This window comes from Ictalurus furcatus, chromosome 16 (genome assembly GCF_023375685.1).
Source record: "Ictalurus furcatus strain D&B chromosome 16, Billie_1.0, whole genome shotgun sequence".
In the NCBI taxonomy this organism is placed as follows: domain Eukaryota; kingdom Metazoa; phylum Chordata; class Actinopteri; order Siluriformes; family Ictaluridae; genus Ictalurus; species Ictalurus furcatus.
Genome location: NC_071270.1, coordinates 3,955,366 through 3,974,066, shown reverse-complemented (window position 1 = coordinate 3,974,066; position 18,701 = coordinate 3,955,366). Strand labels below are relative to the sequence as shown.

Here is an 18,701-nt window from a genome sequence, read left to right as displayed (position 1 = left end):
AGTGTAAATTACCAAGCGTTTTTGTGTTTGCGAAAAGCACGGATAGACTTTTAAAACCATGTATTATGTTTTGTTACTCACATGTTGTTCTTGTATATTATAAAGACTTTTAAAACACCATGGTATTTAAAAAAAAATGCCGCCAACGCTCTGCCTCTATGGGGTAAGAAAATATACAAACTTCTGTCATTTCCTTTCTTTCTTTCTTAAGTTTTTTTCGTTATTTCGCCTGTTATTGTGACTATTCTCTGCAATATTATCCAATGTTCCGTTGATAAAACTGAAACGTGTTGCTGTCCACATTCGTGGTGCTGATTTCAATCTAATCATGGACGAAGACGATAAATGTTATTGAAAACTGTTTTTATTTAACATTATAAGAACGGCCCGAACAAAATATTTGGCCTAGAAATAGGAAATGTCCAACTGAATTTATTTTATGAAGCTTTTCTCTTCACTGTGATGGACTGGCCTGCCACGGAGAATGTATTCCCGTCTCACACACTGTGATTTCGGGATAGATTGCGGATCCACCACCACACTGACTGAGTGAGTGCTTTTCTGTTTAGCTTTACTCCACCTTGTTATTTCTGAAATACAATTTTTATTACACTGAAACACATTTAAAGCCAAACAGCTTGTCTAAGCTAAACCGTTCCTGCCTGCAATAATGCCAATGCAAACAAAGGCTGTCGAAAACCGTGATTGGTCAAAATAAACTCAGTATATACGAACTGTGATAGTAAAACAGAAACTTAAGGTCAGGTCTAGAAAAAAAATCACGGTACTTGCTTTGCGAGACTAGATGGTAAGCTTTATCAACGTTTAGAGAATTCGTAAACATTTAAACAAAAGGAGACGAATTAGAGGTGAGTAAGAAATGCAATAGGAAATGTTTCTGTACATTAAAGCACCGACACCACAACATGGAAGAGAGTTTACAAGAGACTACAAATAAATTAAATATAATAAGCTAATCATGGTCTTACCTTCCCAGTGCTGGGAAGAGTTTGATTTCGAGTAAAAGTGTCTCCTCCATTAATGCTGATCAGCTCTGCGTCTGCAGGCGGAAACGGCGAGGGGAAGACCACTACGTCACTCTTCAGTGTGTCTGAGCTAAAACACACATCATACTGCTGAGTGGATTTAGAGTAAGACCAGCTCCCGTCAGGGTGTGTAGTGACCACTGGAGCGCTGGAGCTGCTGAAACCGCCGTCTGTCCCGTAGCATTTAGCTGCTATTAAAGCGATGAGGCTCAGTAAAAATATCACTGACACTGAGACGATAGCGATGAGTAGATAGAGATTCAGATTAGAAAAATTCTCCTCCTTTACTGGCACTTGTTTTAGTGAAGGCTGCACGCTGTCCATATTTTCCACAACCACAACTTCAGTACTCATAGTTGTGGACAGTGAAGGTTCTCCATTGTCCGAGACAATAATGATAAGCGGGTGAGCTTTTAAGTCATTGTCACTCATTCGTCTTTTAGTCCTTATTTCTCCTGTGCTGGTTCCGATTCGGAAGAGATTCGTTCCCTTTGGTTCGGTCATGTGATAAGACAATAGTGCATTATAACCTGAATCAGCGTCTACAGCTCTGATTTTAGCCACAAAATACCCCGCTTCAGCAGAGTAAGGAATGTTCTCAGTGTTTACTGATCCAGGTTCAGAATAAGGAGGGAGAAAAACTGGACTGTTGTCATTCTCATCCAGGATAAAAATATTCACAGTCACGTTACTACTTAGTGGAGGGACACCAGAGTCAGTGGCTTGAACTTTAAACTGAAGTCGTTTGGTTTCTTCGTAATCGAAAGACTTCAGGCTGTACAGTTCACCGGTGTGTGAGTTAATGTTCATCAGATTTGACACTCTGCTGCCTTCTGCATCAATTAATGAATACGAAACAAGGGCATTTTCACCGATGTCTAAGTCTCGTGCCGTTAGTGATGCCATCAGCCCTCCAACTGGACTATTCTCTTTCACGCTAATATTTATCACCGGTGCAGGAAATAAAGGCGCGTTATCATTCACATCAGAGACATGAACTGTTATAACGTTACTGCTCGAGAGGGAAGGAGTTCCCTCATCATTAGCTAGAACTGTGACATCATATAGGGAGACCCGCTCTCTGTCCAGAGCTTCATTCACAACAAGGGCGTAAGAATTTTTATATGATAGCTGTAATTTAAATGAACTCGGTGCTATAATTTTGCAATCTACTTTACCATTCGTTCCACTGTCTTTATCTGATACAGTGATTAATGCAACATCTGTACCAGGTTTGATGTCCTCGCTTACGGAGCTCATGAGCAGAGTAACTGATATCTCTGGTGCATTGTCATTCACATCCACTACTTCAATTAACACTTTACATATGGATCTTCTTGGAGACTGTCCTTTGTCCTGAGCCTGAATTCTCAGTTCGATGGCTGGATTTTCTTCATAATCAATATTACCTTTCACAGTGATATCACCAGAAACAGGATTTATGGAGAATAAGTCTAACGCTGAGTTTCGGGAATCGCTTCTAAAAGAGTATGACACTTCCCCGTTATTTCCTTCGTCTGCATCTGTTGCGGAAACGGTCAGGATTTTAGTCCCAACACCTGCATTCTCATGGACACTGACTTTGTAAAGAGGCTTCGTAAAAACGGGGCTGTTGTCGTTTATATCCAGCACATTGATAACTATCTGCATTGTTCCGGATCTGGGAGGAGTCCCGCCGTCTACAGCAGCCAGCACGAGCTTGATCACCGATTCTCTCTCTCTGTCCAGATATTTCTGAAGAACTAGTTCAGCAGAATTACTCTGCATGTCCAGTGAAAAATATTCATTTGTGTTTATTTTATAGGTTTTCACTGAGTTACTACCGATGTCCATGTCACTCGCAGTAGTTAAGGGAAACCGATCTCCAGGAAGCATATTCTCAATGATATCCAAAACAAATGTTTGATCTGGAAACACCGGGGAGTTATCATTAATGTCCAGTATATTAATTTCAATACGATAGAGCTTGTGAGGATTGTGGATCATCGCTTCGACATTCAGTACGCATTTCTGTTTGCTTTCACACAGCTCCTCTCGGTCTATTCTGTCATTAACTAATAAAATGCCGGTTTTCCGATTTACCTCGAAATACTTGGCGTTAGATCCAGTCACAAGCTGAAACATGCGCGAGTCCAGTTCCTGCACATTGAGATTGAGATCCTTCGCTAGATTTCCAACAACGGTTCCCTTCTTGGCCTCCTCTGAAACCGAGTAGGAAATCTGACCGTAACACAAATCCCATAAACAAAGCAGCAGCAGAGCCTTCATCCAGGCAGAGCGAGCACTGTCCGATACAACCATCGCTTCCTTTTACTGGATATTCAAAAATAAAATAAGTCGAAAGAGTGCTTTTATTTAATCCAATGCCGGCAGTGAAACGGAAAATACACGAGGCCTGCTGAACTCAGAAGTATATGACACTCTGTTGTCCTTTTCTGCTTTAGGCGGAGTATTAATAATGTGCCAATAACTCCAACTCACGGTCTACAGCGACATCTTGTGTGGAAATAACAATGTCATTACAGCTGAAAACTAGTTTCATGAAAGTTCTATCAAATAAGCGAAATGCCCCGTGAGTAAAATGACTAATGATGTTTAACACATTAATTTTGACCGAAAATAAACCAGTTACAGAAATAAACCATCGTAGCTTTACAGTAGTTTAACATTGCCTATACAATTCCACCATCAGTACAACCTTTTCAGTGTTGTTTGAACTGTCCTTACTAAAATTTGTCATTTTTAGTAACCACCTTTGAGTAAGAAAATTAATTTCATGTATTTTAAAAAAATGCTTTTTAACTATAGACTTTTATCATTAAATCTATTCTTCCATAATGTTTCATAAATATCGTTTCCAACTTGAGGAAGTTTAAAGTTAGCAAACATTGTTGTGTATCACCACTTATGAGAAAAGCACGGATCGACTTTTAAAACCATTTACAACGGTTTGTTACTTCTATGTTCTCCTTGTATAATAGAATGAAATTTAAAAGACCATTGCATTTAAAATGGCGAGAACGCTTTGTCTCTAAAAAGTAAGAAAATATACAAACTTGTGTATTTTCATATCTGTCTTTCTTTCTTTTTCTTTCTTTCTTCTGTATTTGTGACTTTTGTCTTCAATTTTGTCCAATGATCCGTTGATAAAACTGAAACGTGTCGCTGTCCAACTTCGTGGTGCTAATTTCAGTCTACAACTCGACTAAACCTGATAATAGTTATTTAAAACTGTTTAAATTTGACTTAGAAATAGTAAATGTACAAGTGATTTTTTTCACAGTGAAGGGGTTTTCTCCTCACTGTGGACTGTGTATTTTCACCTCACACCCAGTGTTCCCGGGAACACTGGGTGCGGATCCACCGTCACCCTGACAGAGTGAGAGCTTTTCTGTTTAGCTTTACTCAACTTTTTTATTTCTGAGACACGTTTTATATTATAGTGAGACACTTTAAACCAAACAACTTGTATTATCTAAAACCTTCCTACATGCAGTATATGCCAACGCAAGCAAACACTGTCTAAAACTGTGATTGGTTAAAATAAACATATAATACATGCCCAGTTCAGAAATGAAACTCTAGCCGTTTGCTGATTAGTTCCCTCATCGCCACATAGCAGCCTATCTGCCACGTTCTCTATCCATGCAACCCTTTATTACCCCGACTAACTCACTGTGCATGACCTCCTTGCACTATGATAACTTTAAATCTAGCGCTTCATACAAATATTCCTACACTCATCAAGAATGTCTCAACAAGACATCGACGAGGTCTTATCCCTCGATGAACCCAGCTCTGATCCAGAACCTGAGGCAGAGACCCTAAGCACTACAGATGAAGCGGACCCTCTGTCTGCTTTCCCCTCCAGATGACGGAGTGCTCCACTGACTCAACGCCACACCTTCATCCATGAATGGCCAGTACCTAGGATCTTGGAACATTTGTTTAACCGCAACATTACTCCTCCAATCAGCTTATCTCATAAAGTATTAGTTACCGTTTTTCCTCTCATCTGCTAACCACGCCCAGACTCCTCTTCCTCCACCATCCAGCACCATTCCAGCTAAGTCTAAAGCTAAGTAGAAACATACTGTTCGGACACCAAACACTTTGGCAGCCAAAAGACCCCGTACAGAACTCCTGGAGACTCCGGACCCTGTGCTCGCAGTGCTCTTCGAAAGACTCAATTTATAGACTGGTTAACAAAGTTTCAGCTCTACAAAATTTTAATCCACTCATCCATGCTACTCGCAGCTTTCCTCCCAGACCACCCCAGAGATCCCCCAGATGAAATGTCACCAAATCACAGCCTCACGACACCTCTCCCTGCGTCATATAGTGTAGCCCCATTCATCCCACCACCAGTAGCTATCCCCTACAACATGAGAAGTCAGATCATAGCAGGTAATGACATCAACCTAGTCAAAATCCTGCTCTGCTCTTCTGGTGTCCTGGATGAACGTATCGTCGGCTGTGGGGATATCTCAGTAGTTCTAATAGTATGTGACCTCAGATTCTTCAAAAGTCTGTCGCTAGCAGAATTCAAGCACTGCGCCTCATATCTGTATTAATTTCAATTAATCTGTGTGTCCTTATATTAGATGTAAATTTCTTCATAGTTGTGCTTATATGTGGTAACATTCATCCCAAAGCTGTTTGTCCCCACAGGTTCAAACTACCTCCAATTAACCCTTCAAAAAAGATGAATAAACATCCCTCTACACTCATCAATATCCACAAACTCTCTAATGATCTTTCTTTCCACCCTACCGCTGTTTTGTAAATTTCCTCATAAGTGGATTTACTCAAAGTTTTTTGGCTGGACTTAACTTTATCCAATTCTCCATCTGTGTGTGCAAAGACCTCTCTCCCTCCTTAAAAGATCCTGAAGTAGTTGACACCTTAATTCAAAACAAATTGGCCAAGGGTATTTAATCAGTCCTTTCAGCTGTTCCCCATTCCCTATTTTTCACACTAATCCAATAGGCATTGGCATGAGAAAATACTTTGGTAAGAAAAGACTTATCATTAAACTGTCATCCCTGCACAACAGTGCAACCCCCAGTATTAACAGCCTTATCCCCAAAGATATATTCTCCATGTCATAAGCTTTCATAGATCATGCCATCCAATTCATTAAAATCACAGGTAAAGGTGCCTGGCTACAAAAAGCTGACATGCTTTCAAAACTATGCCCTTCTACCCCTCCCAATGGCACCTTTTTGGCATCAGGTGGAGAAATGTACTTTCTCAGTGTTCTTAACTTTTGGCTGCCATAGCAGCCCCAAATTGCTGGATCCTTCTAAATAAGTACCATTTTTCCTTACTTCTCCATTTACAAGATGATGTAGTCAATTTCCCAAACTCTCCAAACATTGCATTTCTACTGTACACATACCTGGAGGATACTTTGAATCCTCCAGTTCTCTCCAATTTTTTACCAGCACATCTTCTTCCATCTGGTTCGGAAGGATATTCGGGAATAAATGGTTTGCAGACATATGGCCCCAAGAGATCCACAGCCTACCTCCTAAACTGAAATCTACCCCATCATTATTGCATGCCCCCCCCCCCCCCCCTCCCGGCCTCCAAACAATCCTGGACTAAAATATCTACAACCTTATCTCGAAGAGGCAAAACATGGGGATGGCTACCCTCCTCCTCCACTGCACCACCATACAGATCTGCTATGGGGAGGTTCTTCCTACCGGACCTTTCACAGTAGCAGCATGATTCTCTTATTTTCATGTCTGAACATGTCCACCAGGCCAAACCTATGTACATTCCATTTCCATTCAGATAAACTCTTAAATCCAATCCAAGAGTTGTCAAGACTGAACTGTGTTAATGAACCAGAAAGTTGAAGTCAGGTTTACAAAAAAAGTGAATAATTGCTATGCACTACCAGATAGGAAGCTTTATCATCTGTTAGAGAACTCGCAAACATTTATGCAAAATGAGATGAAATTGAGGTGAGTAGGAAATACAACTGGAAAAGTTTGATTACTTCAAATCACCCACAACACAACATGGAAGAGAGTTCCCAAGAGACTAAAAACGCTTACAAATTGGAAGGAGACTAAAGTAAACATGGTCTTACCTTCCCAGTGCTGGGAAGAGTTTGGTTTCGAGTAAAAGTGTCTCCTCCATTAATGCTGATCAGCTCTGCATCTGCAGGCGGAAACGGCGAGGGGAAAACCACTACGTCACTCTTCAGTGTGTCTGAGCTAAAACACACATCATACTGCTGAGTGGATTTAGAGTAAGACCAGCTCCCGTCAGGGTGTGTAGAGACCACTGGACCGCTGGAGCTGCTGAAACCGCCGTCTGTCCCATAGCATTTAGCTGCTATTAAAGCGATGAGGCTCAGTAAAAATATCACTGACACTGAGACAATAGCGATGAGCAGGTAGAGATTCAGATTAGAAAAATTATTTTCCTTTACTGGCACTTGTCTTAGTGAAGGCTGCACGCTGTCCATATTTTCCACAACCACAACTTCAATACTCATAGTTGTGGACAGTGAAGGTTCTCCATTATCCGAGACAGTAATGATAAGTGGGTGAGCTTTTAAGTCATTGTCACTCATTCGTCTTTTAGTCCTTATTTCTCCTGTGCTGGTTCCGATTCGGAAGAGATTCGTTCCCTTTGGTTCGGTCATGTGGTAAGATAATAGTGCATTATAACCTGAATCAGCGTCTACAGCTCTAACTTTAGCCACAAAATACCCCGCTTCAGCAGAGTAGGGAATGTTCTCACTGTTTACTGATCCAGGTTCAGAATAAGGAGGGAGAAAAACTGGACTGTTGTCATTCTCATCCAGGATAAAAATATTCACAGTCACGTTACTACTTAGTGGAGGGACACCAGAGTCAGTGGCTTGAACTTTAAACTGAAGTCGTTTGGTTTCTTCATAATCGAAAGACTTCAGGCTGTACAGTTCACCGGTGTGTGAGTTAATGTTCATCAGATTTGACACTCTGCTGCTCACTGTATCAATTAAAGAATACGAAACAAGGGCATTTTCACCGATGTCTAAGTCTCGTGCCGTTAGTGATGCCATCAGCCCTCCAACTGGACTATTCTCTTTCAAGCTAATATTTATCACCGGTGCAGAAAATAAAGGCGCGTTATCATTCACATCAGAGACATGAACTGTTATAACGATACTGCTCGAGAGGGAAGGAGTTCCCTCATCATTAGCTAGAACTGTGACATTATATTGGGAGACCCGCTCTCTGTCAAGAGCTTCATTCACAACAAGAGCGTAAGAATTTTTATATGATAGCTGTAATTTAAAAGGACTCGGTGCTAGAATTTTACAATCTACTTTACCATTCGTTCCACTGTCTTTATCTGATACAGTGATTAATGCAACATCTGTACCAGGTTTGATGTCCTCGCTTACGGCGCTTATGAGCAGAGTAACTGATATCTCTGGTGCATTGTCATTCACATCTACTACTTCAATTAACACTTTACACCGAGACTTTCTTGGAGGTTGTCCTTTGTCCTGAGCCTGAATTCTCAGTTCGATTGCTTGATTTTGTTCATAATCAATATTACCTTTGACAGTGATATCACCAGAAACAGGATTTACGGATAATAAGTCTAACGCCGAAATTCGGGCATCACTTACAATTGAGTATGACACTTCAGCGTTCACACCCTCGTCTGCATCTGATGCGGATACTGTCAGGATTTTAGTTCCTACAGATGAATTCTCATGGACTTTCACTTTATACAGAGGTTTAGTGAACACTGGGTTGTTATCATTTATATCCTGCACATTGATAGCTATCTGCATTGTTCCGGATCTGGGAGGAGTCCCGCCGTCTACAGCAGTCAGCACGAGCTTGATCACCGATTCTCTCTCTCGGTCCAGAGATTTCTGAAGCACGAGCTCAACAGAATCGCTCTGCACGTCCAGTGAAAAATATTCACTTGTGTTTATTTTATAAGTTTTCACTGAATTGCTACCGATGTCTATGTCACTCGCCGTGATTAAGGGAAACCGATCTCCCAGAAGCACATTTTCACTAATTTCCAAAAGGAGTGTTTGATCTGGAAACACTGGAGAATTATCATTAATGTCTAGTATATTAATTTCAATACGGTAGAGCTTGTGAGGATTGTGGATCATCGCTTCGACATTCAGTACGCATTTCTGTTTGCTTTCACACAGTTCCTCTCGGTCTATTCTGTCATTAACTAATAAAATGCTGGTTTTCCGATTTACCTCGAAATATTTGGCATTAGATCCAGTCACAAGCTGAAACATGCGCGACTCCAGTTCCTGCACACTGAGATTGAGATCCTTCGCTAGATTTCCAACAACGGTTCCCTTCTTGGCCTCCTCTGAAACCGAGTAGGAAATCTGACCGTAACACAAATCCCATAAACAAAGCAGCAGCAGAGCCTTCATCCAGGCAGAGAGAGCACTGTCCGATACAACCATTGCTTCCTTTATTGGATATTCACAACAACAAAAAAACAAGTCGAAAGTGTTCTTTTATTTAATCCAGTGTCTGAAATAAAACGGAAAATACACGAGCTCTGCTGATGTCAGAAGTATGTGACGCTCTGTTCTTCTTTTCTGCGTTAGGCGGAGTATTAATATTGTGTCAATAACTCCAACACACGGTCTACAGCGACATCTTGTGTGGAAATAACAATCTTACATTATCAGTCAAAACTATCGTTATGAAAGTTGCATCAAATAATGTGTTTTGTGTGTGATTAATTCTTGACATGATGAATTGGTGGTGAGCTAAATGTGGAGATGTTAATCTCTCAGTTACACAAATAACCTTTTGTGTATTTTCAGCAATTAAGTCTAATAGATTCTGTTGGATTTCATTATAAGGATCATATTAGTGTTTAAATTCTCATTCCAAATAAGCCTCGTATTAAAATTCAGATTTTTACAATCGCATTTTGTAATTATAGTGTTTTATCACTATCTTGACTAATTGCATAATCATATGAATATAATATAAATATGAAACAAATATGATTATAGGACACAAATGGACAAAGTGAAAGTATGAAGTTATTAAACTTTGCCATGTTATTGCAGTAATATTTGAATAACTGAACAATACCGCCAGTTGCGTAGCAAAGGGCTGAGGGAGGGGGTGAGTTTCGGGTTTGAACTCCCCTGAAATAGCTTCCAATTCCATCGTATATTTGTGGATAATTAACATAATATAATATAATATAATATAATATAATATAATATAATATAAACTTTATTAACATCTTTAAAGTACAAATACTCGGCAAATACTCGGCAAAACAGTACTATTCAGTGTCAAATTACATGTTTTGCTCTGCACTTGTGCTGCAATGATGTTCATAAAACGTCAACAGAATGATGATATTTACAATTCTATAATTAATCACGCCAAGTAACAAATATGTAAATTAAGTTTGTGTAATCGCATTGTATTGGCTACCAGCTGGCTAAAAAATTGAATAGAACCAATCAGAGTTAAGCATTTTCCCCGTTTCTGTTGGGGAAGTCAGATCGCTACATTCTGATCTCAGAGATATTGAGGTAATGGGACATGAAGTACCACAGGTTTACTGCAAGAGAAGAAACTGAACCGTATATCTAGTTTTATAAAATGCAATCTAATTTATCCATTTTCTTAAATTATTAAAATAACAAATGTGTGTCCTCATCTCCTACTGAAATTGATTCCTGGCTACGGTACTCACTCACTCAAACTCTAAAACTTGCGATTAATAACAATTGCAATAAAAAAAATCTGTTTATTTCAATTTTTTTTTTTTTAGATGGAATACATTTATCTTATTAAGGTGCTTGTTAAAAGACACATTTTCGGAAATCTTGGGATATATCTTTTAAATCACTTGCCATCGTGCTGTTTCCCATCAGGACAGTGATTTATAAATATTAAAAATCTTTCACCAAGTCAGTAAAAAGTTCCTAAATTGCTACGTTGTGTGTCGCTTGCTTTTCCTTCATTCGCTCCATTTTGAAGCTTTTTCTCACAATGTTTCCCATATAGTATCGTGTAAAGACGTGACACGTGTCGCTGTCGAACTCTGTGGTGCTGAATACGATTCAAAATAGGAAGAAAGCCGACAAACGTTCTTTAAAACTTTGCTTGTATTTATTTTAAAAGCAAATCTGACATGAATACATGACTTCAACACTATCACCCCAACAAACCTTGTGGAAAAACTTCTCTCCGTCAAAATGAAGATATTAGAACTGGCATAATGAATTAGACAACTGACTTCAGAGCCGCAGAAGATCGACATTACTGTGCAGAAGTAAATAGCATGCTTCATCTATTTTAATAGAACTCGTACAATTATAAGTAAAAGCAGATGAAATTCAGATGAGATGGACGTGCTATTGAAAAACTTTGTGTACTTCAAAGCCATAAGTGGTTTAATGACACACAACAACAAAAAAAGAGTAAACAAGAGACTAAAACGCTTAAAATTAGAAAGAGACTAAATTAACCATGGTCTTACCTTCCCACTGCTGGGAAGAGTTTGATTTCGAGTAAAAGTGTCTCCTCCATTAATGCTGATCAGCTCTGCGTCTGCAGGCGGAAACGGTGAGGGGAAAACCACTACGTCACTCTTCAGTGTGTCTGAGCTAAAACACACATCATACTGCTGAGTGGATTTAGAGTAAGACCAGCTCCCGTCAGGGTGTGTAGTGACCACTGGAGCGCTGGAGCTGCTGAAACCGACGTCTGTCCCATAGCATTTAGCTACTATTAAAGCGACGAGGCTCAGTAAAAATATCACTGAGACTGAGACAACAGAGATGAGTAGATAGAGATTCAGATTAGAAAAATTCTCCTCCTTTACTGGCACTTGTCTTAGTGAAGGCTGCACGCTGTCCATATTTTCCATAACCACAACTTCAATACTCATAGTTGTGGACAGTGAAGGTTCTCCATTATCCGAGACAGTAATGATAAGCGGGTGAGCTTTTAAGTCATTGTCACTCATTCGTCTTTTAGTCCTTATTTCTCCTGTGCTGGTTCCGATTCGGAAGAGATTCGTTCCCTTTGGTTCGGTCATGTGATAAGACAATAGTGCATTATAACCTGAATCAGCGTCTACAGCTCTGACTTTAGCCACAAAATACCCCGCTTCAGCAGAGTAGGGAATGTTCTCAGTGTTTACTGATCCAGGTTCAGAATAAGGAGGGAGAAAAACTGGACTGTTGTCATTCTCATCCAGGATAAAAATATTCACAGTCACGTTACTACTTAGTGGAGGGACACCAGAGTCAGTGGCTTGAACTTTAAACTGAAGTCGTTTGGTTTCTTCGTAATCGAAAGACTTCAGGCTGTACAGTTCACCGGTGTGTGAGTTAATGTTCATCAGATTTGACACTCTGTTGCTCACTGTATCAATTAAAGAATACGAAACAAGGGCATTTTCACCGATGTCTAAGTCTCGTGCCGTTAGTGATGCCATCAGCCCTCCAACTGGACTATTCTCTTTCACGCTAATATTTATCACTGGTGCAGGAAATAAAGGTGCGTTATCATTCACATCAGAGACATGAACTGTTATAACGTAACTGCTCGAGAGGGAAGGAGTTCCCTCATCATTAGCTAGAACTGTGACATTATATTCGGTGACCCGCTCTCTGTCCACAGCTTCATTCACAACAAGAGCGTAAGAGTTTTTATATGATAGTTGTAATTTAAAAGGACTCGGTGCTAGAATTTTACAATCTACTTTACCATTTGTTCCACTGTCTTTATCTGATACAGTGATTAATGCAGCATCTGTACCAGGTTTGATGTCCTCGCTTACAGAGCTCATGAGAAGAGTGACTGATATCTCTGGTGCATTGTCATTCACATCCTCTACTTCAATTAACACTTTACAACGAGATCTTCTTGGAGGATGTCCTTTGTCCTGAGCCTGGATTCTCATTTCTATCGCGGGAATTTCCTCATGATCAATATTTCCTTTGATAGTGATCTCACCAGAAACAGGATTTATGGAGAATAAGTCTATCGCCGAGTTTTCCTCATCACTAACGATCGAGTATGACATTTCACTGTTAACACCCTCGTCTGCATCTGCAGCGGAAACGGTGAGAACTTTAGTTCCTATTTGTGCATTCTCCTGGATCTTAATTTTGTACAGCGGGTTGGTGAACACAGGGCTATTATCATTTGCATCCGACACGTTTATAACTATCTGCATTGTTCCAGATTTGGGAGGAGTCCCGCCGTCTACAGCAGTCATCATGAGCTTGATCACCGATTCTCTCTCCCGGTCCAAAGATTTCTGAAGCACGAGCTCAGCCGAATCACTCTGCATGTCCAGTGAAAAATACTCATTTGAGTTTATTTTATAGGTTTTCACTGCATTATTATCAACATCGATGTCTCTAGCCTTGATTACTGGAAACCGATCTCCAGGAAGCACATTTTCACTAATTTCCAAATCAAATATTTGACGGGGAAACACCGGAGAGTTATCATTAATGTCTAGTATATTAATTTCAATACGGTAGAGCTTGTGAGGATTGTGGATCATCGCTTCAACATTCAGTACGCATTTCTGTTTGCTTTCACACAGCTCTTCTCGGTCTATTCTGTCTTTAACTAATAAAATGCCGGTTTTCCGATTTACCTCGAAATACTTGGCGTTAGATCCAGTCACAAGCTGAAACATGCGCGACTCCAGTTCCTGCACACTGAGATTGAGATCCTTCGCTATATTCCCAACAACGGTTCCCTTCTTGGCCTCCTCTGAAACCGAGTAGGAAATCTGACCGTAACACAAATCCCATAAACAAAGCAGCAGCAGAGCCTTCATCCAGGCAGAGCGAGTACTGTCCGATACAACCATCGCTTCCTTTACTGGATATTCACAACAACAAAAAACAAGTCGAAAGTGTTCGTTTATTTAATCCAGTGTCTGCAGGAAAAATTAAAATACACGAAGCCTGCTGCTGTCAGAAGTATGTGACGCTCTGTTGTCCTGTTCTGCGTTAGGCGGAGTATTAATAATGTGCCAATAACTCCAACTCACGGTCTACAGCGACATCTTGTGTGGAAATGACAATCTGATATTCCAACTGATAAAACTATTTTAATGAATACTGCACTGAAATACCAGAAATTCGAAGTGTATATCACTGTTAACGCCTTGTATTTTTACGAAAATATAAGAGATATCAACCCTTAGTTACAAAAAAATGAACCTTTGTAGTTTTTGAGAAGTGTATTAGAGCCTGTATTATTATACAGTTTTATAATCTTCACAAGATAATTTGAAGTGTCATTACTAAAAATGTCCTGCTGTTGTTAAGCCTTTTGGAATAAGATGGTTTATTTAAACATTTATTAAAACATTTGCTATGTAACTCTTGACTTCCTTATTAAATGTTTTTTCTGTAATATTTTAGAACTGTAACTTCAGATATCGTAAGTTGAGAGTGTTTAAGCTTAAACCTAGCAAGCGTTGATTTTCAACAAATTCAGAAAAAAACATGGACACAATTATTAAACAATTTACCACGTGTTTGTTAGGCACACATTTTTTGTGTGTATTAGAAAACTATTGAAAGACCAAGTAATTAAAAATAATGACAAAACGCTCTGCTTATAATGGGTGAGAAAATATAAAAACGTGTGTGTTTTTCTTTCTTGTGTTCTATTTTCCTTTTTTCTCCTACAGTTACGGTTTATCTCAACATTTCCAAACTCCGTTTATGAAAGCGAAACACTTTCACTGTCGAACTTTGTGGTGCTGATTTTACTCCACAAACTGGAAGAAACACAATAAAAGTTCTGCTAACTTTACTGTATATTAAATGGAACAGAACATGTTTACACCCAAAGAACTGATCTTAGATACAGATATTAATTTTAAAAAATAAATAAATAAAAAAACTCCCATTTTTAGTATCACGAGAAAGGACTGCTGACAAGAACGGAACTTGTCAAAATAAATATATGAGAACTACCAGAGTGATCCAGAAAAATAACTTTATAGATATTTACTGTAGAAGACTAGACAGAACGCTTCATCTACGTTGGAAAAATTCGGAAACATTTTAAGCAATGGGAAATGGAATTACCCGAGTTGGAAGTTGAATTGGAAATGTTTGTGTACTTCAAACCCACAACCATGTAATGACACACAAAACCGCATGGGACAGAGTTTACAAATAACTATAAGCTCTCTAAAAAAATAGAAATAGGCTAAAATAAGCATGGTCTTACCTTCCCATTGTTGGGAAGAGTTTGATTTCGAGTAAAAGTGTCTCTTTCATTAAAGCTGATCAGCTCTGCGTCTGCAGGCGGAAACGGCGAGGGGAAAACCACTACGTCACTCTTCAGTGTGTCTGAGCTAAAACACACATCATACTGCTGAGTGGATTTAGAGTAAGACCAGCTCCCGTCAGGGTGTGTAGTGACCACTGGAGCGCTGGAGCTGCTGAAACCGCCGTCTGTCCCGTAGCATTTAGCTGCTATTAAAGCGACGAGGCTCAGTAAAAATATCACTGACACTGATACAATAGCGATGAGTAGATAGAGATTCAGATTAGAAAAATTCTCCTCCTTTACTGGCACTTGTCTTAGTGAAGGCTGCACGCTGTCCATATTTTCCATAACCACAACTTCAATACTCATAGTTGTGGACAGTGAAGGTTCTCCATTATCCGAGACAGTAATGATAAGCAGATGAGCTTTTAAGTCATTGTCACTCATTCGTCTTTTAGTCCTTATTTCTCCTGTGCTGGTTCCGATTCGGAAGAGATTCGTTCCCTTTGGTTCGGTCATGTGATAAGATAATAGTGCATTATAACCTGAATCAGCGTCTACAGCTCTGACTTTAGCCACAAAATACCCCGCTTCGGCAGAGTAGGGAATGTTCTCACTGTTTACTGATCCAGGTTCAGAATAAGGAGGGAGAAAAACTGGACTGTTGTCATTCTCATCCAGGATAAAAATGTTCACAGTCACGTTACTACTTAGTGGAGGGACACCAGAGTCAGTGGCTTGAACTTTAAACTGAAGTCGTTTGGTTGCTTCGTAATCGAAAGACTTCAGGCTGTACAGTTCACCGGTGTGTGAGTTAATGTTCATCAGATTTGACACCCTGCTGCCCTCTGCATCAATTAATGAATACGAAACAAGGGCATTTTCACCGATGTCTAAGTCTCGTGCCGTTAGTGATGCCATCAGTCCTCCAACTGGACTATTCTCTTTCACGCCAATATTTATCATCGGTGCAGGAAATAAAGGTGCGTTATCATTCACATCAGAGACATGAACTGTTATAACGTTACTGCTCGAGAGGGAAGGAGTTCCCTCATCCTTAGCTAGAACTGTGACATTATATTGGGAGACCCGCTCTCTGTCAAGAGCTTCATTCACAACAAGAGCGTAAGAGTTTTTATATGATAGCTGTAATTTAAAAGGACTCGGTGCTAGAATTTTACAATCTACTTTACCATTATTTCCACTGTCTTTATCTGATACAGTGATTAATGCAACATCTGTACCAGGTTTGATGTCCTCGCTAATGGAGCTCATGAGAAGAGTGACTGATATCTCTGGTGCATTGTCATTCACATCCACTACTTCAATTAACACTTTACATGTAGATCTTCGGGGAAACTGTCCTTTGTCCTGAGCCTGGATTCTCACCTCCACAGCAGGATTGTCCTCAAAATCAATAGTATTTTTAACAGTAATATCTCCAGAAACCAGATCCACGGAGAATAAGTTTAATCCAGAATTTCGAACATCATTTAAAATTGAGTACGTAACTTCACCGTTATTTCCCTCGTCTGCATCTGCAGCAGAAACGGTAAGGATTTTAGTTCCCACAACTGCATTCTCATGGACTTTCACTTTATACAGAGGTTTACTGAACACTGGGTAGTTGTCATTTATGTCCTGTATATTGATAATTATCTGCATTGTTCCGGATCTGGGAGGAGTCCCGCCGTCTACAGCAGTCAGCACGAGCTTGATCACCGATTCTCTCTCTCGATCCAAAGATTTTTGAAGTAAGAGTTCAGGTGAATCACTCTGCATGTCCAGCGAAAAATATTCATTTGAATTTATTTGATAAGTCCTTACGGAATTAATACCGATGTCCATATCACGCGCTATGGCTACTGAAAAACGATCTCCCGGAAGCACATTTTCACTAATGTTCAAAACAAATGTTTGATCTGGAAACACCGGAGAGTTATCATTAATGTCTAGTATATTAATTTCAACACGGTAGAGCTTATGAGGATTGTGGATCATCGCTTCAACATTCAGTACGCATTTCATTTTGCTTTCACACAGCTCCTCTCGGTCTATTCTGTCATTAACTAATAAAATGCCGGTTTTCCGATTTACCTCGAAATACTTGGCGTTAGATCCAGACACAAGCTGAAACATGCGCGTCTCCAGTTCCTGCACACTGAGATTGAGATCCTTCGCTAGATTTCCAGCAACGGTTCCCTTCTTGGCCTCCTCTGAAACCGAGTAGGAAATCTGACTGTAACACAAATCCCATAAACAAAGCAGCAGCAGAGCCTTCATCCAGGCAGAGCAAGCACTGTCCGATACAACCATCACTTCTTTTTACTGGATATTCAAAAAATAAGTCGAAAGAGTGCTTTTATTTAATCCAATGCCGGCAGTAAAACGGAAAATACACGAGGCCTGCTGAACTCAGAAGTATGTGACGCTCTGTTGTCCTGTTCTGCGTTAGGCGGAGTATTAGTAATATGCCAATATCTCCAACTCACGGTCTACAGCGACATCTTGTGTGAAAATAACAATCTGACATTACAGCTGAAAACTACTTTTATGAAAGTTGCATTATAATTTTTATAAATAACCGAAATACTAACTATAAATCACTGTTAACATGTTGGTTTTCAAAGAAGATAAACGAGATATTAAGCCTTACTTACAAAAAAATAAACATATGTAATTTTTTGAAAGTATAATAGGGCCTATATACACTTATTATGACGTCACAAGATTATTTGAAGTGTCTTTACTAAAAATATCGTACTGTTATTAACCCGTTTGGAATCAGATGGTTTATTTAAACATTTGCCATGTAACTCCCGTCTTTCCTTACTAAATTAATTTAGGCTGTAGGCTAATATTCTATAAATATATTTTCATATAACATAAATAGACAATATTTAAGCTTAATCCTACAAGCGTTGTTTTCCCACGAATTCAGAAAAAGCATGTAAATAATTTTTAAACAATTTACAGACTTTTGTTAGTCACACATAATTCTTGTATATTACAAAGTTATGTAAAAGTGCAAATTAATTAAATGAATGGCATAACGCTCTGTCTATAATAGATTAGAAAATATAATACATTGTTTTTCCCTTCCTTTTGTTCCTGTTTTTCTTCTTCCTAGAATTACGGCTTTATGTCACCAATATTTTCCATAGCTCCGTTTATAAAAGTGAAACAAGCTGTTGTCCAACTCTGTGGTGCAGATTTTACACCAAAACTGGACTAAACACCAGAAACGCTCTTTAAACTTTGCTTTATCCTAAATATGAGAAAACATATATACACCATACAACTAGTCTTGGATACAAATGCTTTGATTAAAAAAAAAACTTCCCATCAACATTATCACAAC

At 39.3% G+C, this 18,701-nt stretch overlaps 3 protein-coding genes across 7 annotated transcripts in view; all 3 read right to left on the bottom strand.

Annotated features, from left to right (window-relative positions):
- LOC128620549 (protocadherin alpha-2-like) lies at positions 1 to 3,723 on the bottom strand. The gene has a single exon (XM_053645684.1). It carries the CDS (start codon positions 3,345 to 3,347, stop codon positions 978 to 980), a length of 2,370 nt encoding a protein of 789 aa, XP_053501659.1. The 5' UTR covers positions 3,348 to 3,723; the 3' UTR covers positions 1 to 977.
- LOC128620531 (protocadherin alpha-C2) overlaps positions 1 to 18,701 on the bottom strand; it is an 83,609-nt gene that overhangs the window by 39,177 nt on the left and 25,731 nt on the right. Inside the window, exon 1 of one of the 5 annotated variants that reach the window (XM_053645667.1) lies at positions 11,562 to 13,927. The exons of the other annotated variants lie outside the window; for them this stretch is intronic. Within the exon in view, the coding sequence (XP_053501642.1) occupies positions 11,562 to 13,919 (2,358 nt within the window). The 5' untranslated portion in view covers positions 13,920 to 13,927. Of the gene's footprint in view, positions 1 to 11,561; positions 13,928 to 18,701 lie in introns of those variants that run through there. 5 annotated transcript variants of the gene reach the window in all.
- LOC128620547 (protocadherin alpha-2-like) lies at positions 15,263 to 17,675 on the bottom strand. Its single transcript, XM_053645682.1, has one exon. The coding sequence runs from the start codon at positions 17,654 to 17,656 to the stop codon at positions 15,278 to 15,280; it is 2,379 nt and encodes a 792-aa protein (XP_053501657.1). The 5' UTR covers positions 17,657 to 17,675; the 3' UTR covers positions 15,263 to 15,277.